Below are 27,003 nucleotides of genomic sequence, written 5' to 3'. Positions count from 1 at the left end.
CATTGATGTAATTAAAAAATATTGTTTGTATCATGTAAGGGCGCGATCTCTTTATATATTCGCGTTGTGAAGCCTTCGGAGACAGATGCGATGGCTGTATCGCAGACCGCACGTGCCGCTCGCAATTTTCCTCCTCGCGAATAACAATCAAATAAAATTAATTAATTACTTACTTCTATTACATGAAACTTGTTTCACTATATCATATGTAATTTAAATTAAGTTAAAATTTTTGTTAGAGTGCGTTGTTTTGAAGATTATATTTTTTTTGTAGTAATTGGTGAAAATAAAGAATGTGAGAAGATTTTTAATTTGTGTTGTGGTCTTCGGGAAATTTATACTGTTAACGTAAGTAGTTGTAATAATATAGTACTTAGGTAGTTATACTGACTCATTATACATTTTAGAGTTTTTTATTAATAAAATTATAATTTTTATTATCTTCGTAATAAATAATTGCATAGGGTAGTGCTTACTGTGCTTTGATAATCATATTGGTAATTTATTGGTCCTGCAGAGAAAGTAATTACTTACTGAAAATGTTGGAAAGTAAGTAATTACTGAAAAAATAGAACTGCATTTGAACCCAGTAGGTAACCCATGGAAAATTTCCGCCCGGGTATATTTATTAAACTTTTAATTATTGTGATATGTAGTTTAAATGTTCAATCCATTCTTTCATTATTAAAATTTAACTTGAATAAAGCCTAAACCACTAAAAAATAATAAAACGATCTATTTATTTATTTATTTATTTATTTAGTTTAGTCTAAAGAGACTATAAACTACTATGTATAAATAAAGTTAAAGATATAATAGAATAAAGATTGTCTGTACATATTTATAATAGAATAACATTTATTGAAATATTAAAAAGGTGTTTGTGTTGTGTATCATAACATTTAATGTAATGAATCATAGTAGGTAGATACATATAAAATGTGGTAAAATAACTTAGAGCATTAAATAAGGAAATGTTCAGAAATGTATAAAGCGAAATTATCTATAATTTAAATAAAGTAGGTTGGTGTATCCAGCACAAAATAATAAATTTTAGGTATTAATCTTCGGCAAACAATTTTCAATTTTCCAATAAAACTGAAACACATGTAAGAAGGTACCTACCTATACTTCAAATCGATACTTCAAAATATGTATGAAAATTGTAGCCGTAAAATAACATTAGCTGGTTTAAAAGATGAAAGAGGTTAGATGATTCTGGCAAACTATCAAATCAAAACTCAAGTATGTAAGTATGTATTGGAAGAATGAGTGATTCATTTTGCTGAGAAGTTCTAGTGTTAGTAAGACTGTAAATATTATTCATGGATATCGACTGTTTCGATTAAAAATGAGCCATCACTACGGATTAAATTCGCAGACATTTGAGTTCAATGAGATGATAAAAAAATTTTATGAACGAGGCAGGGTCAACTTTATAGCGTAGCTTAGTAGATCCCTAATAAATAAATGCAATATAATATGTTAATATATAATTATATTTAGCAGGTAGCAGGCAGGAATTTTAGGTTTTACACTTATCTACACAAAAATAAATTAGTAACGGAAAAATAAATCCAAACACCATAAAGTTTATTTGTAGTATAAACAACCATGTAACTTCTAATCTGTTTAGTTTCGAAGTGATAGGCAGATTATTATTAATTCTGTATATTTAACGATTACAATTCTAAATATAAATACCCCGGCATATAAACTTGTTTAATTTGCTATAGCTTGGTTTAATATTACTGGCAGATATCGTACCGATTTCAGAAATACGCTGAAAACATAAATTTCAGTTAATTTTCTGTTCCCTTTTTATAAAAGAATTGATTCTTATCTTTCAATTTAACTTTTATGAAATTTCTACAATATCAACGCTGCGCGCGCTGGTACGATATAGGTGCTGTTTAGTTCCAAAGGGTAGGCAGGACTGAAGCTTCGGACTTCGGTATCCGTCTTTGTTTATTTGTCCGTCCGTCCGTCAGTCACCAAGCTGTATCTCATGTACTCTGATAATAATATGTATTAAGAAAGATGAAATTTTCCGACACGATGTATTTTGATCCTTATAAAAAAATGCGGTTAAGCAACGGTAGCCACGAACATAGATTGGATGGGTGAACTTTTTTTCCAGTTCTTTAGCTTATTTATACGGAACCAAATGTGTCGCGAGTCCGACTCGCTTTTAACCGATTTTTTTAATATTTGACAATAATATAAAAAAAATGTGTGCGTGTAACTACTGTACACACTACACCACCTACTGTACTGTGTAGTGTACACACGTAAGAAGTGAAACTTCTTTATGACCTTATTTTTCAAAAAATAATTTACTATATGCAATTTTACAGAAATACGTCGAATCACGCGTGGTAGGGATAAGAAAAAGATGGCGCGTAACGGAAATATGTCACGCGTAACGAAAAAATGTTACACAATTTTTTTTCCAACCCCGATAAAGAAGTTTCACTTCAAAAAGGATGTTAGCGAATAATCAATCACTTTTCCTATAGGATCTTGTCTATATAGATTTATGAATTATTATGACACTTTCAAATTTAATTAAAACATTTTCTCATATTATTATGTAAAAGAAAATGTTATAAGAGACCATGAGGCTAATTTGTAATATGAGGCGGTTCATGCAGTGGGAGTCGCGGCAAGGAGTCTATTACTTGATTAAACTGCGGGTGGCAACACTGTCTACCTACTTATCTGATTGTCGTTAGCGGTTAGAGGAATAATGAGCAATGCGATATCAGCCTGAAGAAATATGGATCAATGTCATATTATTTTGAAAAAACTATCGTAACCATGTAGTGGGTGGCTGTAGATCGTTTTAAAACATTACCAGTAAATGGATATGTAAAAAGAGAAGATTTAGTTACAAGATGAGTCTCTAAAGTAGATACTATCCACTACCTTACAGTTTTCTCAAAATAAGCTAACTAGCAAATTTTGGTGGTACCTAGCTCATTAATTATCATTATATTCAATAGGTAATCCTTTGATCATTTATAATGAGTTGAAAGAAATGTGTAGTGGCAATATGTTAACAAAACAATAAAATAAAGATAAAACAATGATACTCCTTACAATAAAGATAAAGAAAGAAAGTAAAAGTAACGTTAAACAAAATAGAAGAGAATTATGTAGATTTGTTTTTTGTATGTCATATAGGTTTTATCTTCCATATTATAGTAATGCATAGAGATAAGAAGGGATATTGCCATGATATTGCAGATGATTTTCGTTTGTTGTAATGTTTTACAATTTACTTCATAATCAACTCGATATATTATATAAATAAACATAATATTAAAAATGAACAAAAAATACATTTATACAAACACATGTCGTTAGCATCGCGAATATAAAAGATCTATCAGATAAGATAAGCTGGTGTCGGTCGGCAGGACGTATTGTATTCGTAATAATTTAAATGAATTTAATACAAGTCACATGCTTTGGGTAATTGCCATGTAGTTAGATGGTGTCAGCGGTGACGTGAGAATAATTAAGAAATTTAACGTTCCATATAAAATCACACACACGTGAACAGAAATGTCGTAAAAAATCCACTACTGTTTATATTAATCAATAAAAAAACCATCCTTTGCTTTTATAATTACCCAGTTATTTATATTGACTTCTTAAATATCCATTTTGGCTTTTAAATTATTTTTTGTTAATCTGCCGCTAAAATAATTATTTAGTAGTATTTATGTACCAATTGAATAAAAAAACTGGTTAAAATTGGATAAAATATCTGTGAGAAACATAAAATTAACAAAAATAAGGACGATTTATGTAAATAAGGACAAATCAAATATTATAAATGTGAAAGTTTATATAATTAATATGTAAACAACACAAATATTGCCAATCAGATTTGCCTAGAATTTGGGACACACACTCACATGTGGTGTAAAGTAGCTAGGTAATTATGCAAAATGGTTGTTTTATTAAGAGATCTTCAAAATACAGCTAATGAATCTACCTAGCTAATTTCCTAAACCCGTAATTAATGACGTTTCTCGCATTGTTTGGAAAGCTACAAACCTTGGAAATAGGTGACATAGACGCATGGTGTATTAACTAATATTGGTAAATAAATAAAGAAGCTCCTTTTACGGAATTCATTAAAATATACGTGTGAATTTCAAGAACAGTGTTGCGTTTATAATCTGATCTAATCGTTCAAATGTGAGCTTGTTTAACGATATTGTTGTCTCATAGGTGTGAACTAAGTATTTCAAACAAGTCCTTTGATGGGAATTATTGTGCAATTCGTTTGCTTGTTTTCAAATGGTGTACACATTCGACCGTGTACATCCCATTTAGGATTTATCAAACAAATATTATTGCCACCATTTCATCGGCACACGAAGTTTATTTTACAAGGTAGTTACTCTTTGAGGTAGTTATTACGATTTTTAAAGGGGCAACTCTTATGCGAGTCTGTCTTCTATAATAATCTTAATAGTTTTTCGTTTTAGATTAGAAATAATGTGTAATAAATTTGAGGTTTTCGAAAAGCACAGTTTCTCTTTAAAAGAACTAAAGCTTTTGGAACCCCCAAAATTGTAGGTCCTACCAATTTAATAACCATTTTGACACTCTAAATATGTATTATGTATATATCTATTATAGGTAATAGGTATGTCGGGTGTAACATTAGCAATTCTATGATCATAATTCATAATATAGCTAATCTGCGTAATACAACAACAATTACTGCATTAAAGGTAGGTATGACATTACATAATATGATAACGTTTAACCTCAGGATAAATGTAGCACCTTACGATAAAATAGGTATAATAATATGACCTATATGAAGTGGAAAAATCGAAAATTTAATTTTTCATTCTACAGGGATTTCCTGAGATTTCCGGTTTATATATTTTGTATATTTAACTTTATTCGACTTATATCTACAAAAAATGGAATTTGTAAGTTTAAAATATACAGCGCGTGTTTAGGGCCAGTTCATAGCGTCAGTGGGTAGCGGTAAGTGCCGTCATAGCCGCTAGTTGGCGCCGGCCGTAACTGGATTGTACCGGCGTGAAAGCCTGCGCGTCTCGCGGACTTGTCGGGCCGGGCCCGAGAGCTTTTGTACTGTACACGATATATTTTAATACAAACTTGTTAGAAACGTGCGTCATCAATTTTAATGTTTAAACGTGATTATTGAGATGACCAATTAAACCGGTACCTATTTACATCGATAGAATGACTACAAAAACTTTATTAAACAAATTCGTAATAATGTAATAATATACCTAGAGGGCTTTAAAAAATAAACCCATACATTCTGTCACTTTGTACTTTGAAGAAAAATATTGCTGCAAAGAAATCATTTGCTCTTTTTAACTTTTACCAAAATCACGAACTACAGGCATCTTTTAATTACTTAATCAATGCCCACTTTACAGGAAGAACTTTTTAGTTGGTACTTTATGAGACAAAACGGTCTCTAACCTATTTGGATTTAGCAAACAACAACCTTCTGTCTTTTTAAATGTTTTTCATTTGTTTATTTATTGACCTTACTTCCTTTTTCTCAACAAAATGTATCCAACCATCATATCCGCCTTTAAAAAAAATAGAAATGTACCTAATCATTATATTATCAGCTATCGACATAATTAACTATTGCTAGTTAATAGTTATCTCATAGGAAGTACTTACGTACCTTAATAATTGAATTTGATAAGTGTAGGTAAATGTGAAGAGAAATTAAGATGTCGGTACTTGAATATAAGGTACATATCGTAGGTCCTTAAATACAATAGATATATGTATTTTGATAATGTTAGTAGATAAACACATGTCCACAACAAAAACGTCATCGAACAATTGAATGTAGAGCATTATCACTATGTCCCAACTCGTTTATTATCCTAGAATCAGATTTTTAATTTTAAATCGTCGAAAAAATTGTCGAATTGATCGAGCCGTTCTCATGTTTTACATTTGGCGATTCATTTCTACTACTAGTTACTATATTATTATAGAAATACATTATTTTGTTTAAGCTTTAAAATAGTGTAAGTAATATATTTTAAAGCTCAAACTAAATTAATTTTAAATTAAATTGTACCTAACCAAAGTTAACATTTAAGTAATAACATTCAATTTTATTACAGGGTCGGCAAAGAATATGCGGTTGAGGACAAAACCAAAAAATCCCCGTATTATGGTACAGTTATATCAAATTAATGATACGCTCAATACTTTCCGTTAGTCCAAGGTAACATGAATATGGGGACAATGGAGGAAAACAGGTAAAGCAGCAGTTCTCTTTAGTTCATGACTAAAAAAAATAATTTTAACGATTAAAGAACTATAAAAATGTGAATAAATTGTAGTATTTCTGTTATTAATTTATTATATACCTACCTTTATATCGGTGTGGGTTGTATTTAAATTAAAACAATTGTTTAAGATTCACCGTATTGCCGGTGGAAAATGAAAGTAAAAAGAATGGCATCCACATGGGCGCTGCTATAATAACTAGACCTTTAAGGTCATCAGTAGAGACAATGGAACGGGGAGATCCGAACGCTCAACCTGACACATGGCTTCACGATGCTGGCTGGAGAAGAAAGAGATCATTGGCGCAGTTGACGAGGGAAGCGCTGCCACGCATGGAAAATTATAGAAATTCTAAGAGAGCTTTAAAAAGGCCAAGCCTTGGTGAACTTCACGGCGATCATCTGATCACAGAAGAGGTATGTATTTCGTAGATGCATATAAAATATAATAAATCGCTAACGGTTGATTTATTATTGATACATTTTAGCCTTAAAATTAATGTGTCATTTTAAACGAAAATTCATCTAAAGCTATAATATATAAACAGCTTGTATTTTTACTGTTTTTATGATTATCTTTATGCAAAATAATCCATTATATTTATTTCATCATTATGCTGTTTCAAATTGAGTGACCCTCGGAATTAAAAAGGACGTTTAGTTTTTTTTTAGATCGTGTAAGTAGGTATAATTGGTTCTCATGTTTAAAACATCATTTTGAGCATGAATTGTAGGATTGACAGTAGTTTAGATAAATTAAAAATGCTATGATGCAATTTTATAGTGATACATAAATGTGACTTTAATCCCCCTCAATACATTATACTACTTTAATAATATGAAGTGTCAAGGTATCAACAGAGGGAAAAATCCGGTGCCATAATCTTCATAAGTCATATTCTTCATTCTTCATGTCGTAAACGTAAAATAAAAATGACTAAAATTTGGCATGGAAGAGACGCCTCTATTTCCAAGACAAGGAATATAATAAACAAGGAAGGAAATTACGATTCCAATGCTATTTGCTACCAACCAAAAACCTCTAGGAATATCTAAATTTTAGATCAGAATACATTGTACAGACTTCACGATCGTCATCGCCTTTGTAATTGAAAACGGTAGAAACATGTTTATTTTATTTGCATCTTATTTGCACAATGTAATTCAAACGGTAATTAATTAAGATTGCCAAAACACATGTTTTTTAACGCATATAAAAATACAAGTAGGTACCTATTAACAGTGTCAATCTGTTCGAAACTATTACTGAAGGAACGGAAATTCATTACACGTGGGAATGCGTCATTGTAAATGGCAACATAGATATCTTATAGTCGTAACGTTAGCCTTACTCCGAGGGCGCAACCGGTGATTACTGGAGTAAACCGCTGCAGACTGACGTCGTACAAGTATCTTAAAGTGACCAAGAATAATTCATATTCAAAATCAAAAGCAACTTTATCGAAAAAGGACTAAATTATCTATATTCAGGGTGCCGAACACCGAGTTTGAAGTAAAGAATGTTAAAAATATAGTGCGGCATAGATCATACCTAATTCCGTTTATATTTATAACAAAAATAATGCCCTTGATACACAAATACTAACAGCACCCGAATAAAATCATAAAATGTATGTGTAATAAACCTTGTAAATTATACATTAACCCAACTGTAAACAATCTACTAGGTGTATAAATTTTAATCTTGTTCTTCAAATGGCTTTCTTTGTAAATATTTATTGAATATGAAGGAAAAAATTTACGTTCTTTAGTTTTTCAACATTGTTGTTGTTCAGCTCTATATAAAATAGAGTGTTATTTCTTACAATAACCGATGTAAGTAATTTTCGGCCTAACATACCTATATATGTAAATGTTTTGAACTTAATCTCAGTGTCATGGTACACCATAATGTTTTATAAACTTGATAAACAGACGGACAGACGGCGTCTATCATATTCACCTGTCTCGTTTGGTCTTTGTCTTTATCATCTGCATTACATTAGCCCACTACGCGAGATAATTGTATTGTTATGATCGCCGTAATCGTGAGATACTTGAATGAAGGCATTATATGTACCTACTTACCTACTTAACATTATCATAAGAACTCACTTGGAAATAAGTCAAGTTGAAATTTATCTTGTTATCAAGTCTCAAGATAATACGTTATTATTAATGTATTCTAATTTGGAGTCTTCTAGTATGGAAAAACTTGTTACTTACGCTACAATACCTATGTACATACTTGAATATTCTGATTATGTACCATACTAACCAGAGTCAATAACTCAGTAATATCTAATAGGTAATTGTAATATTGCCTATAGGTATACCATTATTTTGTATTATATATATCTCAATTCCATAATACTCGGGTACCATCATAAGTTACCCGGTCCTTTGGAAGGCTTACGTGTGGACACAGATCCAACACGCAGAGGCCCTTTCGAGAACTTTACTGTGCCTGTGGGACACCAGCCGCAGCCTGCCCATGACTGCACTATAGAGATACAGCCCTGGGCAGTCTGCGGCCGATGTAGGACTATTGCGAGATAAGGAAACAAAATAAACAGGAATGGGATGTGGAATTAAGGACTATGGAAGACTATACTGCTTTTTACTATACTATACTGCACCTGCCTTTCTACTAAGATATAGCAAAAAATTGTTGGCAGTTGCAGGTGCTCGCCCTCTCACTGTATGGGCCCCCGAAATAAGTTGATAATTGATAATTGATGCGACAAGGGGCAACATATTGTGAGTAGCTATGGGTGGAGAGGCGTCCCTGGACTTTAAACGACGATCACGTGCTCCCTGAGGGTCCAGCATCACGTGCCCACTCGCCACTTATGATTGGCATCGAGCAAAAAGCTCTCGCTTCACTCAGGTCGGCCGGTTAAGGCAAGCCATGGTCGGGGTTCTTGTCCTCGTCAGGCTTCATTCCGGCCGGCCGGTGAAGGCAAGCCGGAGATGAAGACAGGGACCTCCCCGGGAGCACTCGGTTCCCGCGGGGTCGCTACTCTCCAACACCTCGCCACAAGGTGTCCTGCGGGTTAATTGATTGGGCACGGGTGAAATATCTATTGTCACATAGACCATAGATATCCCATCCGTGGGCGATGGGGTCGTCGTGGGTCGTCACATCCCTACGCCCGTATTATATATATTATTATATAGCCTATGGTATCAAATTGGTACCATAGGTATATATATTATTATATAGCCTATGGTACCAAATTGGTACCATAGGTATATATATTATTATATAGCCTATGGTACAATAAAAGGATGGTAAACAATAATTATTATCTATACGTACCTATTCACTTTTTACAATTAACGAAAACCACAAGGCTAATTGCAAACGAATGGTTTTGTACCTAAATTAAATATTGATTGTTGTTTACACAAAAACATAAAAATATACTTCTAATATTCACCTAATGATATTTATCTAGGTAGTTTATTTTGATATTTGATAAAAAAATAATAATGGATTTATTCATTAGTGTTAGGAGTTTATATTTTGAAGGATGATAAAATTTTATAGAGATGGATGAATATATGATGAGATGCATTTTTGGGTTTCATGCATATTCTATCATAAGTAAACCTTTTCAGGACGAAAAGCAAAGCCAAAGAGATACAAAATCACCCACTCCCGCCGTCGGTATCAAATTAGGATGGATTCAAGTAAGAGCTTTTAACAAAATAATTAACTTATTGTAAAGAATGGACTTGTATTAAGTATTTAAAGTAATTTTAGGGTGTGTTGATACCATGCCTCCTGAACATATGGGGTGTGATGTTGTTTTTGAGAATATCGTGGGTGGTGTCACAAGCTGGGATCGGCATGTCTCTGGTCATTATAGCAATATCAGCTATTGTTTGTGTCATCACAACGCTCTCGATGAGTGCTATATGCACGAATGGAGAAGTAAAAGGAGGTAAGGAAGTAATGTAATTAAATTGTATAAATAACTATAGCTGTATGTTCGTTCTGGAAATCCAATCCTAAACGGTCTCAAATCCAATAACTCAAAAACTGAATTTACGAACACAACCAACTTTAGAAATATCTCCAGCAGCAAATCTTAAAATAATTATACTTATGTGGAATCTATAAGTTCCATAAGAACGGTTTAAAATTTTGATTTTTAAGGTTTCATGCAATAACTTTAAAGCTCACAATTGCTGTTTCGGGATAGGATAGGATTTTTCCCATAAACTAGAGACTCGAAAATTGAAGGCATTCTAGCCTTCTGACCTGTAACTATTTGCATTTTATGTATTAATACAGTATAGTATTTATTATATTATCTATGATACTAATATCCCAGCAAGCACAAAACACCATTATAACAAACTTATGATAGCACGAGTTCATGTACAAAGCATTATAACCAAATCGTATATCGGCTGTATTTCTTTTATACGACTCTTATAAGTAAAATTTGGGCCCCCCCTTTAGACAGCGTTGAGCTATATAAAGGCAATTTAATAGCATTATAATTATCGTATTAAATCATTAATTAAGTCAGTTATGAGCACATGAATAAACAAATGGCATTTTTTGCGACTTCATTACAGTCAATATATAGCTTTTAAAATTACAATCTGTTATTAAAATTTCATAACAATGCTAACTGTTGTAATTCCTTTGTAAAAAAGAAAATCTTATTGATTTTAAAAATATATTGATCTGTTTTTGATCGTGCAACGTTATGTGGACTTGAAATATTTAAATGTGAAAATTAATATTGAATGATGGGTAAGTACCGCCTGTATTTCTGAATGTTTTGAGTGAAATTAGCTGCGCGCATCAGTTTGTCGGGTGAAATATACATGTTATTGAGAAAGAATACACGCGCCCTCGCTAATATACTTTATTAGTATATTTTTTTTTTATAAAACATAACCTATTTTTAACAAATATCACAAAATTTAGATTATAGTAATAGTTTTAACAATTAAAGTACCTTATAAAGATATTGGTACAAAATACAAATGATTTCATTCCCTTTCTAGTCAGATCTTAGTAACTTGTATTATTTTTGTAAGATAGGAAAAGGAAAGCAAATGGCGACAAATGAAATTAAAGCTTTAGGCATTTCACGATAGCATAATAGTGCTGTTAATTTTAATATGGTTTGTCACAAAAATTAGAGCTCGTATATAGTGTAATACAAGACACTTATTATGTTCAGCCATATAACAGCACTTCGGAAATATGTTATGATGCTTAAACTCATTATACGTATTAGTGACTGATTTTTATCGAGCTTATCAGGGAACCGTAATTAGTTAGGTACTTGGTATAAAATAAATAAGCCAAGATTTTTAATTAAGCCATTTAAAAAACAAACTTGCTTGTTCTTTTCAGAACCAACATGCCCTGCAAAGTAAAGCGTTTCCCAACATAATATGAAGATGCCGATGAAGAATCTTTTTTTGTTTACTACAATTATTAATAAAATCACTCCTTATATACTCCGTATACTCCTTTTTAAGTTTTCATTTGAATCCGCCTGTTTTGTAGTTTTATTGAAAGCCTTTTTATCCATTAACCAAATTCAAATTACGATGTTATTATTACTCATAGTTCTAACAATACTTTTATTTCGATCAATATATAGCTATATACTGTAGAGATGAATAGATTTGAAAGAAAACGGAGCAAAAGCAATAATTGTTATAAATTCAATGTTAATATAGGATTAGTATTAAATTAACACAATAATGGACTATTATAAAGCTTTTATTCTTTAAAAAACCAACATACGTTCAAAGGCACTATAAAATAATTTATTTATGCTTATTTAGAGCGTAACGTTATTAAAATTACCCATATAAGATAATAGTCTTACTATAAGTTTGAAAGCTGTTTTAGAAGCTGTAATTTAGAATTATCCTACGTTTATTTAAGATTTTTGACATTGTAACAATTTTTTGGTAACCATAATATAACAGTTAGCATTATTTGATGAAGCAAATGCCTTTATAAAGTACTTATATTTGGATAGTGACGATTTAAATAATTAATATAACTTCAAGTCATAATTCTGTATATATTTTTGGTTAATATACAATTTATGTGCTTGCTGGGATGTATATATTTTGTACTTGACGTGCGAAATGCGTTTGTTTATATAGAAACCGTATCATGACATATCGAGTGCAATATTTAATTATAGGCTAATCGAAGCCAGCAATAAAATACAACCAACACCAAGCGGTAGATTGTTACACATCTACTGACTAGAAATTCGCTATAGCCTATACTTTGTTATATAAAAATAATACTTTGTATTTGGTTTTATCTTTTTCACATAAAAAATACAAGGAGGTATACCTACCGCAGTCAGTTTAGGCCAAATTAGGTGTAAAACTCGGAAAATCGAGATACCTACCCAGCATATTATGTAAAAACTTGTATTTTGGCATCTTAAAATTGTCCTAAAATTCATATATAATTGGATGGTCGCAAGTTTGAAAATCAGGGGGTCGAAGGTCACAAAAATCGATTTATATGATGATCCAATTATATCAGTATTAATATGCCAAAATAGAACTGTTTTCATTGTAATATTCTGAGTATCTCAATTTCCTTAAAATTACTGGACTAAGGGGGATAATATTGTTTCGTTCATTATTGGAAAAAAAATTAATTGATTGTAATATTAGTATCATATAAAATATAAGATTTAAATGACTATGAGAAGTATGAGAAACTGTACATTTTCAGTATAGTCATTATTTATTCAATTTCTTGGAAAAATCTTTATTGAGATAGTTATTATAGTAGTAAGTATTAGTTTATAAACAATATTTTATATGAATGGTACTTACATTGTTAGGTGTTGTTTTGTAATGAATGCTTGCTTTCAAAGCTATTAAATTTTACATGGTCACATCTCTCATAAATAATGTTGTCTTTGAATGAAATTATGAAATATAAGATCTCCAGATACATATTGTATGCCTAAACATCCATTAATATTATTGGTTAGGATTCTTCATATAAACTGGCTCAAACTATATAAATAATTTACGTACAATTATATTACTAGGTAGGTAGGTATCTAATATAATTATGTAATAATTACTACTAATTGTGTTTCTTTTTGAATGCAGGAGGTATATACTACATAATATCCAGATCGCTAGGACCCGAATTTGGGGCTTCAGTGGGAATTATATTTGCTTTTGCAAACGCAGTAGCAGCTAGTATGAATACCATTGGATTTTGTGACTCACTAAACGATCTTCTACGGAATCAGGGTGTAAAGATCATAGACAATGGAGTCAATGACGTCAGAATAGTTGGAGCAGTGGCTCTAGTCCTCATGTGTATCATCTGCGCCGTGGGAATGGATTGGGAGAGTAAGGCTCAGGTAAGTTCAGATAAATTTCCTAATTCCTATTCAACACTTTCCATATTTCCTACAAGGAATAGTACGTAATATGTATCATGTGTTATAATTTATAACACATGATACATAGTACTTTACTTATAACTTATAAGTTATAACTATCTCATAAATGCAATCTGAATACTGTTGCAAAGAAAATATGTTTTAAAAGAACTGAACTAAAAATCAGTACAGCTGACAAGAATAGACAAATTAGTTATCTCGCATAGTTCTCAATTAATATGGCAGCGTATAATCGTCATTCAGTAGTTCTAATCTACTACGTTTACCGTTTACGTAGTACCTACGAACTATTGTAGCCTTGTGCAGGAAACACGATGCGTTGTTTACTGACAAACGGATGGCCGAGCGGGCTGCCCTTCACCCTCCCTTGTGTATAAACCACCCTGAAATATAACAAATATACCTTTCATCGGCTATTAACATTGTTTACTCTAGTAAATTGTATGATATTTCTTTGACTCAAAATCGAACCAGCTTGACGTAGAAAGTTAAATAACCTTATCTTACAAGTAAAAATGTGGCTGAAAGTATAAAGGGTATTTATCTGTATTGACTAATTATATTTAGCGGTCATTAATACGCAAAAGAACAACTTTAATGACTTAAGCTAGATTAGTAATTCCTGGTCTAATATTAGTTTTTTTAGTGTCTTGTACACAGTACATGATAACAGAGTAAAACGCAGTACTTAAAAGATTAAGTCTGCACTATAACAATTTAATTAGAATTTTTAAATTAAGCATTTATTCATAAATGCTACCTACTTGTATCGTTTATATTTTCATTGTATATTTTTATGTATCCATAGTAAACGTATTTTCGTTTCATCTCATTCACCCTAAGTATATGTATAGAATGAATCCATGACGATACAAATAATCTAGACAAATATGAGTTTTACTAATAGTACAAATAGTAATACGAGTAGTTGACAAGGTGACGGTATTGAATTGAACAAAGAAACAATGGATAAACTAAACAAACTGTTAAACTGGAGGACAGAAAAATTTCACTATGAAAAGCATGAATAAAAGTCTGTTATTTTCTAGATTATGTTCAATTCTTTTCATGATTATTTTTCACCAATCTTCATCGTATTAAATAATTTTCCACGTGGTATAAACTTTTCATTACTTATCTACCGTTCATTTTCTTTCTAAAAGTAAAGTCATGGGACACATGGATTAATGAGAACACGGCAAGCTACGGTTTGATTAGCGTAATTGCTTTTAGTTTTTCACAATAATAGCTATTAATGAAATGAATGAAATTTGCCACTCGTAAATTATTATGTGACAGCCTTCGCTCTCGATAATTTATATAAAATTGCATACCGTTGCCATATAATTTCATATCCATTCATTTAGGTATTATTCTTCATTCTGAATACCATGTGGTATTATGGTAACTCCAAACACGAAAATTTTATATAAAATAACCAAAATTATAATGCTCACACCAAGGTTGCTATAACCATTATAATATTCACTATTCATAAACATTTGTAAAAGTAGGTACTATAGTTATAGTATCTACATACAATGTAAGTGGTACCTTTACAAATTGTAATTTATCACAACCTAAAAATACGTTATTGTTTCAGAATTTTCTAATAGCAATAATTGTTGGGGCTATGGTTGACTTCGTAGTTGGGACGATTATGGGTCCTAAAGATATTACGGAAGTGGCCCAAGGTTTTGTTGGTGTTAGCTGTAAGTATAATTGAGTTAACTCTACATTAAGTTTTAATTTTAAATTATTTAATGAACATAAATATTTTATTTTGGAAATTTCAAATTTTTAATGAGCTACCAATATTTAAATATTGCTCTTTAATTATGATGATGATTTTTTCTTAATTATTGGAGACTACGTAACATGAATTTATGTTGGCAGCGTCAGCATTTATTGGGAATTTAAAGCCGGACTTCCGATACAGTGAAAACTTGGATCAGAATTTCTTCAGCGTGTTTGCAATTTTCTTCCCATCGGTAACTGGTATACAAGCTGGGGCCAACATCTCTGGTGATCTAAAGGTATCGTACATTTCTCTTGTTGATAGAAAAATATGTCCTTATGTTTATTTAAGTCCTAACTTTAGACTTACGTTGGTTTATAAAATCTATACCATAATCATGAAAGCACATATATATATATAGGTATCATAATTAATCGGCTTTGACATTATGCCAGTTTTAGAAAATCATAAATACACACGGCCTTTTGTTCCCATTACACCAAATACACCGAAGTACATGTAATACGAAGCAATCAAATGGCGATGTGGACGATTGCCTCGACACAGAGTGACGTCATTCGACTGAAATTAACTCACTTTAGCTGGGAACTTCCTAGAAAATTGTCAATATTTGTCTTTTGTTTCCTGGCACGTGGACCAGGAGAATCGATAACTATTAATGTTCCCACTTAGGTACATTTACAATGTAAGGCGTCATATTGGTTCGATAAAAAATGAAATCGCCGATTTCAGAGTGTAAATTGCAACATTAATTAATAAGATTACTAAGAGCTTTTTACCAAATTTGATTTATTTGGAGAAAAGTAAATTGGGCTTAAATATCCTGGAGGTTACAACATCAACGGCCTTATAATTACAGTGACGTTTTGAAACTCGTTTATTTGAATCTAAAAAATAAATATAAGCTATTTGAAATTGTACAATGAAGGTAGAATGTAATTCATAATTATTATTAATATATTATATTAACTTAGTAATATCTAACTATTTATATGCATAATGCAACATATTTACTCATTGATCTTCACGATCAGCTGAATGGGCTTTAAATATCATTCCAAAGAAATTCGACAGGCTACATGATATACATTACTATTTACGAATTTAGTCGTACATAAATAGTAACATGTTATGAGAGTAATACTCAGTACTCACCCACATACCTAAAATGAGGTGATGTTCCAGTTAGAGATATTTATTTTGGTGCTAAATAGACATTTTGAAAGAACAGTAGATTGCATCTTTACTGATTTAGAATAACCTAGAATAAGATAAAGTATTGGGTAGTTTTAAGAATTCAATACTGTCAAAATATGAGCTACAGATTTGAAGTAAATTATTTAATTCAGTTGATTGAAGACAGTAAGCTTGGTTATGTCTGAGTCATCGATTTTTCAGTCCAATAACAAATGAGAACTGAGGTACAGCCACGGTAATAATGTACAGCGTTGATTTAGTTTAGTATTCCATTTAGTAAATTAAATTGATAGTTTATGCGTGGAATAAACACAAAATTGAACCTTAACTCACGTAGCATAATTAAGGGTGCATAATTTTTGAACTAAAAAAAAGTTCATTGAAACAATGCAAGCACGCCAAAATAAAGACAGAAATGTAATTAATATTTTCTCATAATATGTTTATATTGGCCTCAAGACTACTAAGACATATTATCTACCAGATATCCACTATCAATGTTTGAAAATAAATATTGCGACATCACATTACTATAATCGCAACTTCTTACTTTATAATTTATATTATAGTAGAGGAAGAGCAGATAATCCCCAGTAATATTATTTTTTAGGTATTAGTATTGGAAAATGCAACAACACATAAAGTAGATATAATAACATCATCAATATAGATCATACAACACGAGATGAGACCATTTCAACTATTCGATTTGTCGTGATTAAAACGAATACAATCGACTTTGCAGAATGACATTTAAATTAAATGAAAGAATTTTAATTTGCGCAACAATGCCGTTGCATTACAAATCTGAATTTACATAACTTTTAAAACGCACTAATTATGCTATTGGTAGATATTTTATAGAGCCTTAGCCTGTATATTTTTTTAATAATGCAACTATTTACAAATAATAGAAAAGACATTTTTAATTTTCATAAAAAACGCACTTGTATTTGTTTATCGATTTGAGATCTTTCATCGCATAGTCACGATGTGAATCGTAACTATTGATACAACGGTGTGTTTTCCATTACAGCTGCAAATGTTTTGTTCAAGACACTGAATATGAACATTATATTCATCATTCATGTAAATAAAAACTACATACGTCGTAGAAAACCAAGTGTTATAGGTAAATAAAATAATAAATAAGAAAACAATAAATAATTAAATACATTCGTCATTTTAGTTCGACACGTGTACAATACCTACTTAGTATGATAAACTCCCTCAATAAACCATGATTATTATAGTATTTATGTGCAAATCCAAAATTCATTGAAAGGAAAATTATGAACAAGTGGAGATTATTAATTTAATCAGAAGTCATCAGCTCTAAGAATCGCTCATAAAAATAAACAGATAGTTATAAAATGTTTGCGTTGCCAATCGACTGCAATGATCGGTAGAGTCAATTCGTTTAACCCCTATAATTTTGGAATTTTATTGTATAAAAGCCCCATATGAAGAATACAATATGCCGTTTATTGAATAGATTCGTTACAACCAATTAGGGGCAGTCTTATTGGTGACTCAATGTTATTTTTAGCGAGCTTTTAGTCCATCCCATATGAGTCGACTTCGTAAATATTTTTCTTTTTTCGTCGAATTTGTTAGATTATTATACTTTGTTTGAATATACTTAGTGTATAGTTTTCAAAATAGACGAGTTATTATGCCTATTTTCGATAACTACATATATATGTAAGTACACACCAAAATTGCGTGTGCCCGCCCCAATTATATTTTGGTTTGTTTGTTGTCACCTAATGTGAAGTAGGTTTGTCCTTCCCTAAATAATTGGTCCTTGACATGTCAATTTGAGTTCTTTTCGTCGTAAAACATTTCATAGATAGTTTTGAAACAGCAGTAAGTACATAGGTAGGTACGGAAAATTAGACACGAATTTCATACAATGTAGATACTGAAACATTGATTCACGGCGAAGTTCAACATAAAATGAATCATCATAAAGCAATTTATATTTGAAGATAAACAAAATCTCATATTCGTGATGGTTTATACATCGTTGGTAATGAAAAACAAGATCAAAAGTATTTAATTTCGTTTACATTTGTTGTAGGATCCAGCATCGGCGATCCCTAAAGGAACATTGCTAGCGTTACTGATCTCTATGGTGAGCTACGCAGCCATGGTGTTGATTTCTGGGGCCGGTGCTCTGAGGGACGCCAGCGGAAATATAACTGACGTCATACACATCAATGGGACTGTTTTGGATTATAGCGCTTTAGCGAATTGTGTCAACACTACCGAAGGATGCACTTATGGACTTCACAATAGCTATTCTGTAAGTGTGCACCAATGTGATCTCAGTGGTTAACCATATCAAAATAAGTACCTCATGGAGATTTTTTTAAATGGTAATATTAACTATGAGAAAAGAATTTGAAATAGTGTAATGTGTATTTTCATGGTATTTTCTTCCTCTTTTTTCAATTGTAAATGAATATAAGTCAAATAAAATATTTCTCTTGATTCCAGTTCCATTTTTCTGAGTATCTAAATAGAAATGTTTTTAAATATAGGTAATGCAACTAATGTCAGCTTGGGGTCCATTTATCTACGGTGGATGTTGGGCGGCGACCCTCTCTACGGCACTTACCAATCTTTTGTCGGTACCGCGGCTTATCCAGGCTCTTGGTGTGGATCGAATCTACCCGGGCCTTATCTTCTTCTCGAAACCCTACGGCAAACATGGAGAGCCTTACCGTGGATATGTGTTGACATTTTTTGTTTCTCTCGTATTTTTACTTATAGGTAAGTTCAACTTGGTTGATAGATTTTTATGGAAAGATTTAAAACTATGATTAGAAAACACAAAGTATGTACTAAAAAACCTATATTTACAAGAAAAACGGAATTTCCTTTAAAAATTTTCATACGTAAACTTAAAATTGCATTTGATAAAACTATAATAAACTGTAAATTCAACAGCTGATCTAAACACAATCGCGCCATTGATATCCAACTTCTACCTGGCGTCATACGCGTTGATAAACTTCTGCACGTTCCACGCAGCGCTGGTGCGACCCCTCGGATGGCGACCTACATTCCGGGTTAGTATACACTATACAGTGTACACATACACTAAATATGGATCTGCACACGCCAAAACTAATGTGATGCAATTGTAAACACATAAAACACGTGATTGGGTGATTCATAAAGAACAAAATTTAGTGAGATACCTACTTGAGTGAAAATAAAAACATAAGATGAGTTAGTCTCATGCATGATAAAACTGGAATTCTATATAGTATTATATCTTAATAAAATATTACTAAAATTACGTACAAAATAGGCTGAGAGTAATTTAAAAGTCAGTAAATGAAATAGCAGTGATGAGGGATATAAGTAGATAGCTAATAGACCTCATTATCGTGGTAATTTGTTATCTTGTTCGTCTATAGTTTTCTTCTAGTGAAAGAAAGTAATAAAGCCTATTCCATTATGTATTATATACTTATGTATAATAGATAATCAGGTTAATTGCAATAAGTCCCTTATATCAAACAGATCGATGGTTCCTCACTAGCTGTGCTATGCGGGTTCACCCGCTAATGAACCTCCATAACGAGTATTTTTTTAACTGATTTGTTATTCTGGTAATGTATAGCTACATCACTGCCAAGTCTCATCAAAATTAATGCATTGGTTTTCATGAGAAAGAGTACATACATAACATACTCTACAAACTTTCGCGTTTATAATATAAAAGGATAGGTTCTTAGGATAGTGTGATCATGCATTATTGGTATTTTATTTTCCACAAAACATTTGCGTAGGAATTAAAGCAATTAAATTGATTGCAGTATTACAACGTGTGGGTGTCGTTATTGGGCTTCCTCATGTGCGTGGCAATCATGCTACTCATCAGCTGGGTGATGTCTCTGGTCACTTTCGCAATATTCTTCACACTCTACCTCATTGTCCACTACCGAAGACCTGGTAAGATATTAGTATAAGTGTTTAATTGTGTATCATATAAGACTGCTATGTACATGGAACCAAGGTAATTCGATTTCATATCAAAAAGCTGAAAATTTTAGTAGGTATCTAAACATTCTTATTGCTTTCCGTTAAAAATCTAATTTAGAAATAAAACGAGGTAATCTATAACCAAATGGAAACCTTGTTTATTTATTGGTTCATTTGATCTTGGTATTACATTTGGGATATCTTCATTACATATCACATCATACAAGATCTCTGTTATTCCAACAATTACAATAAATTCCTTAGCTTTTACGTAAATAACGTAAATCTAACCCACATATCATTACAAGTGGCTACAAACGAGAACAGAAAGTGACGAGCTCCGCAAATACGTTTCAAACATTGAGTAATGGGATCGTTTTCTTAGAAATAGATATACATACTTGCTCAGCAGATATAAATTTGCAGATTATATGTGATTTATCTGTTTTCGTAATGGGTAAAAATCCTTTCGACAAAACCATGACTGATGATCAAAGAGTATCGAATAAATTCACATTGTCGATCTTCGTTTATCTCTACCGTATGTTTTATGAAAATTATAATGTCCTATGTAAGTAGTTATAACGAGTAATTTTTTTATCAAGCATAATATCTTAATTCAACAGATGTCAATTGGGGTAGTAGTACACAAGCTCAAATGTACAAAACAGCGTTATCAAGCGCCCACAATTTGGCACGAACTGGAGAACACGTGAAAAACTACTGGCCCCAGTTACTCGTGCTAGCTGGAAAACCCCAGGATAGACCCGCTTTGGTAGATCTTGGAAATCTCATTACCAAGGCTGGCTCGCTAATGATCGTGGGTGACGTTCAACAGGTAAAATACGTCGAATAGTTGTAATAACATTTGACCTTTAATTATATTTTCTCCATGTTTTATCGTACATTGCTGCTTTTTGCTATATTCTGTGAAACGAAAATGATAATGCCTAAAATCTATCGTATAATATATTAGTTTGAGCTACAAAAAAATATTTCAAATGCATCAAAAATGATGAAAAATGTTAAAAAAATTGCTTCACTTTTATGAAGAGAAAGAATTATTATAAAATAATTCCTGTTCCTAAATTATATGGTATTTTTTTAGAAAAAGCTAACGTATAAGGAGCGCTCCTACCGATTGAGGTCGAGCGATGAATGGCTACGGGGTCGCAAAGTTCGCGCATTTTGTGCCAACGTCAATGGATTTAGCTTTGAAATTGGGGCTCGCGCTCTCATGCAGTCCACAGGCGTGGGGAGACTTGCTCCAAATGTTCTCCTTATGGGCTATAAGGCCGACTGGACTACTGCTCCTGCGATCGATTTGGAGTCGTACTTTAATGTTTTACAGTAAGTATTGTGATTTGTGAATTAGGGCCTGAAAATATTGTCTGTTGACTATCTGAAAAATAACAATATTGTAGGTAACTATAATCTATCTCTATCAAAAAACAATTAATGAATACACCTACGTAATAATAAAAAGCTACTTAAACATCATATCTATAAAATTATCCTATAGATTTTTTTCTGTTGGTGAAGTCCAAATATTCAATGAAAATGTTTCCACAGCACGGCATTCGAGAACCGGCTCGCCGTGGCGATATTGCGTGTAGCGGGCGGGCTGGACTACGGCACGATCACGGAGGAGGCGCCGGCGAGCGGGCTCACGGGCACCTCCAGCACGGGCGAGCTGCGCGTGCGCCGCGGCCCGCACATCATGCACGCGGACTCTGATCTCGATATACGCACGGACTCGCAGCCGTCGAGCAAGAACAATCTTAGTGAGATAACCATACTAATATTATAAATGCGAAAGTAACTCTGTCTGTTTGTCTGTTACTCAATCACGCCTTAACTACTGAACCAATTTGCATGAAATTTGGTATAGAGATATTTTGATACCCGAGAAAAGACATAGGCTACTTTTTAACCCGGGAAATAGGATAGGTTTTATCCCGGAAATCCCACGGGAACGGGAACTTTGCGGGTTTTTCTTTGACTGCGCGGGCGAAGCTGCGGGTGGAAAGCTAGTTTTTTATAAATTTATAAAGAATAGAAAAAATTCGATCCGCCTCGTGATCGAATTTTTTCTATTCTTTATAATTTAGAATTTTTTCTAAATTTATATTTATAAAGCATTTGAATGCCATAAAACCAAAAATATCAATTTCAATATATTTTTTTATATGAATATTATGTAGTATCAGTTTGTATCTATTATTTTAAATTTTTATTTTACGAAATTCGTATTCGAACGACAAAATAGGTACTTGTCAGGAACAACCATATGTGTGAAAAAATATTTGTGATATTTTCCGTATCTTATCTACTTAAATATACTGGCGATTTGTAAATGTAAATAGGTACAAGTATGTGACTCTGTTTAATTAAAAAATGAGAGGAATTGCAATTAGCTATACTTATAGCATCAATGTTAATTTAATGACCACCAATATACATTATTAACTATTTTTATAGACTTATTGACTTTGACGACATCACGCTCATTCACGATATCAGAGAAAAGTGATTTGAAAGAGAAAAAGAAGGAAAAGAAAGGACTGGATATACATCGACATGTTATTTACAAATCGTCGTCAGGAATCGAGCTCTCTATGGAGCAACTATCACAGATGACTCTATTTAAAAGGAAACAGGTAAGGAATAAAACTCATACTGAAACTTGACAACTTTTTTTTGATGAAAACTTTTACAACCCAAAAGTTAAAATACTTGATGTAATGAAACCACTCACTGGACACTATCAAATTTCGCCTTAAGGTATGGTCTATTATTCAAACACTTATTTATTTCAGGAAAGCGGAACTCTAGATGTCTGGTGGTTGTATGACGACGGCGGGTTGACCATCTTGCTGCCATACATCCTCTCGCAACGCAGCGCTTGGGCCAACTGCAAGCTGAGGATCTTTGCACTCGCTAATAGACACCATGAAATGGAACTGGAAGAAAGAAAGTACGAATTAATTTTATACTCAAAATAATTTAAAAAGCCAATACAGTGAAAGACATTGCAATTTTTTTTATCAAGCCTCATATTCATTAGTAATACCTACCCAAAAACTAACTACTTTGCACAGCCGTTTATTATTAAGCTAATTATTAAGCAGCTACTTGGTAATTACATACAATAACATAAAATATAAAATAAAATCGTAAGTATATTTACATTTATTCATGTTTCAGTATGGCAAATTTATTAGCCAAGTTCCGCATTGACTATTCATCATTGACAATGGTGCAAGATATAACAGAACCTCCGCAGCCTGAAACCAAAAAGCTGTTCGAAGAAACAATTAAAAAGTTCACACAGGAAACTATGGGTGAAGGTATACATGAATTGATCTTAATCTATGATGCCTTAATTGATCAACATTTAAGAAGCAGAATTTATACGTAAATACCCATGGTGAACTATTTTTATAAACACATTAATTTGGTTTTCAGATTGTCTGATAAGCAAAACCGAGTTAACCACTCTGTGTGAGAAGACAAATCGTCAACTTCGTTTGCGAGAACTGTTGTTGGCAAACTCGAAGGAAGCACGCCTTGTTGTTATGTCTCTACCAATGCCTAGAAAGGTTATTATTTTTTATCTACTAACCTACTTATTTTTTTATAATGTGTATTGATTTATAGAACTGACTTGACGAAGCAAAAAACTACTTCTTAAATTTCCAGTATTTAGTTGTCGTTCATAGCTGATTTCCATCTATTTTACTATAGTGTTCCTGTTCTGAACATTAAGCCTGGCAACAGCCTTATTAGGTTTTTTGTCAAATTTAATTTGCAAATTTAATCATCTGCTTACTTATAAATAAACTATGGTTTCTTTCCCAGGGTTCGGTATCAGCTCCACTGTACATGTCCTGGCTCGAAATGATGAGCAGAGACCTCCCACCGATGCTGTTCGTCAGAGGAAATCACACCTCTGTACTTACATTCTATTCCTAGTTTAATTTTGACGTATTTTTTTATATGTTAGTTAATAACTGTAACTATAGACAATTGTACTTCATACTAAAATATTACTTAAGGGATAATTATAGGCAATTATGACGTATTTTAGTTAATGTAGGTATTAATAATGTTTTGAGTATATATTAAATAAAATGTTATCATAATAACGTATTTTAAGCAGTATTAATTGTTAAAAAGAGAATTGATAAAGGCATATTACATAACTTAAAAGTGTTTAAAATAAATGATTAGGTAAGTGAGCTAACAGTACAAGTACTTATAATATAATTGAATAACTTAGAACAAAGTTAATGAAATGCATCTGTTATAGATACCTATAGTTTTAACTTTAAACTTATGCATATTAAATACCTATTGAATATACTTATTCACTTAAAACCAAAGGATAGTTGTTGTTATTAACTAGAGCATAATAAAAATAAATATAATTTTAATTGTCATTCATAAGTAATTAAACATGAAGCATTGGTTTAACTATTGCTTCGAGTATGATTTTTTAATTTATATAGACCATTTTACTCGAATATTCACGAGGAAGTACAATACTTTGACAAATAAAAATCACAATTTTATATTAAGTACGTTAAAAATAAATAATAAATAATTATTATTTTAATTAATAGATATATTTTAGAATAAGCGTAACAATAATTTGAATTATTTATATACATAAATTATGTTGACTCATACGTTACAATTAAGGAAAGACATTACATTTCGTAAATAAAGAGTATTTATGTACCAATAATTCATGTTGTATTATTTACATAGAAGAAGGAAAAGTCTGAAACATAACATACAAGTTCTGTTCTTATGAACCCATTAGGACCCATATCATCGGGTTTATGAACAAGAAAAGTGACATGCATACATTTATGAACTAATGATTATTACTAGTAGGTATTATTATTAGTTCTTGGGTTCGATTCCCAAAAAAAAAAGATCAAAAGTAACTAATTTAACTTGAGTTAATACGAACAATGGTGTTTAAAATGAATATAAGGAATTTTTCTCATCTTCTAAATGGCCTCGTTTTTTGTTATTGCTCGAAATGGCAACCATATTTTTCAATACTCCTCCCTTCAATTTCCTTTATGCTTGCTTGCATTTCTTTCCGGTATGTTTTATGGTAACAAAAGCAAGCTTCAACATTATAGACGACCTAAAAGCAGTGAGAGTTAGAGCCAATTTCAATGCAATCACACCATCTGAAGGCAGAAAATGCAGTTGTAAGATCGTCACAAGAAAAAGGCAAATTGTAAAAAGATACATATTTTATTCTATTTCAAAATATTTTCATGTTTTTCCTTTGAGCAGATTCAGGTATGGTAGATATTCTTTGTTAATTTTTCACATCAAAAATAAAAAATACAACAATCAATTGAGAAGTCACAATAAATAATCCATACAATCATGTTTTACGACACCCGCAGTAAAATAGCATCCGTATCGGTTTCACACTAACTCACCACCTGACAAGTAATTAAACAGTAAAATAACAATTACTGGTTTAATACTCGAATGAAAAAGAAGGAGGGTTATGTTTTCCGAGTGTATGTATGTTTGTATATTACTATGGCCGCTCTACAGATCAATAGCTGGATTGGACGAATTTTGACTGAGGAGGTGTCGTTGTAGTCATCAATCAGAATTATTTAGTCGCATTTTTTGTTTTCATAATCATAATTCTTGTTTAATATTTTGTACAGTATTCAAAGATCCGACAAAAACTTTCTATCTCGTTGATAATAATTATAATGGGTTCTTTGTCCATATCGTCCATATAAAAATAATAATCTACAAAGAATCTATGGTAATAAAATTAGGATCTGGTGGAATCTTCTTGATAAATCAAACTGTCACTCTTTATGTCAAATTTTGCATGCCGAAGAGTAGGTAGGATATAATAAAGGACAGGTAGGACATATTAAATTGATGCTAGAATAATAGAAAATAATTATTACATATATTTATGACTTTCTGAAATTGTAGGTAAGTACTTTTACATATTATACGTAAGTTTCGCTAGTATAGTAGGGTTCTTTATCGATTGTATTTTGTAAAGATTTTACTTCACTACCTAATTCTGTAGGTATTGGCTCAGGTATTGGTACCTAAACATTTATATCATAAAATGCCTTAAAATCAAAGATAGTAGTAATTTGTAGTAGAAGTTATAATAGTAGTAGACTATAATTATCTACAGTCTTAAGTATATACTTACTGCAAACATATATTTCCTTTAAATAAACCACTTGACCGAGTTTACATTCTACCCACA

The 27,003-nt window shown here is 31.8% G+C and overlaps 1 protein-coding gene across 1 annotated transcript; it reads left to right on the top strand.

Annotated features, from left to right (window-relative positions):
• The first annotated feature begins 76 nt into the window (after positions 1–76).
• Positions 77–25,299, top strand: NKCC (sodium potassium chloride cotransporter). The gene is made up of 20 exons (XM_090113037.1): positions 77–348; positions 6,159–6,296; positions 6,458–6,743; positions 9,951–10,022; positions 10,096–10,276; positions 13,464–13,723; positions 15,369–15,477; positions 15,662–15,801; positions 18,805–19,029; positions 19,268–19,499; positions 19,677–19,798; positions 20,555–20,690; positions 21,347–21,558; positions 21,829–22,070; positions 22,293–22,504; positions 23,202–23,380; positions 23,540–23,697; positions 23,928–24,070; positions 24,189–24,322; positions 24,582–25,299. Exons 2-20 carry the CDS (start codon positions 6,268–6,270, stop codon positions 24,693–24,695), a joined length of 3,186 nt encoding a protein of 1,061 aa, XP_089969163.1. The 5' UTR covers positions 77–348; positions 6,159–6,267; the 3' UTR covers positions 24,696–25,299.
• Positions 25,300–27,003: the final 1,704 nt, after the last annotated feature.

Source organism: Colias eurytheme, chromosome 19, assembly GCF_061535395.1.
Source record: "Colias eurytheme isolate Ceu_HAF_F1 chromosome 19, ilColEury1 Martin Lab GWU primary, whole genome shotgun sequence".
NCBI lineage: Eukaryota > Metazoa > Arthropoda > Insecta > Lepidoptera > Pieridae > Colias > Colias eurytheme.
Note: the sequence above shows the minus strand (reverse complement) of the source record. Positions and strands in the feature narration are given on the sequence as shown.

What these genes read in the sequence shown, in the direction of transcription:
- NKCC (XM_090113037.1), top strand. Translation starts at nt 6,268, where the DNA reads ATGAATATGGGGACAATGGAGGAAAACAG. An exon ending in TGTCCACTACCGAAGACCTG is followed by an intron (nt 20,691 to 21,346) that starts GTAAGATATTAG and finishes TTAATTCAACAG; the next exon opens with ATGTCAATTGGGGTAGTAGT. An exon ending in ATGGAACTGGAAGAAAGAAA is followed by an intron (nt 23,698 to 23,927) that starts GTACGAATTAAT and finishes TTCATGTTTCAG; the next exon opens with TATGGCAAATTTATTAGCCA.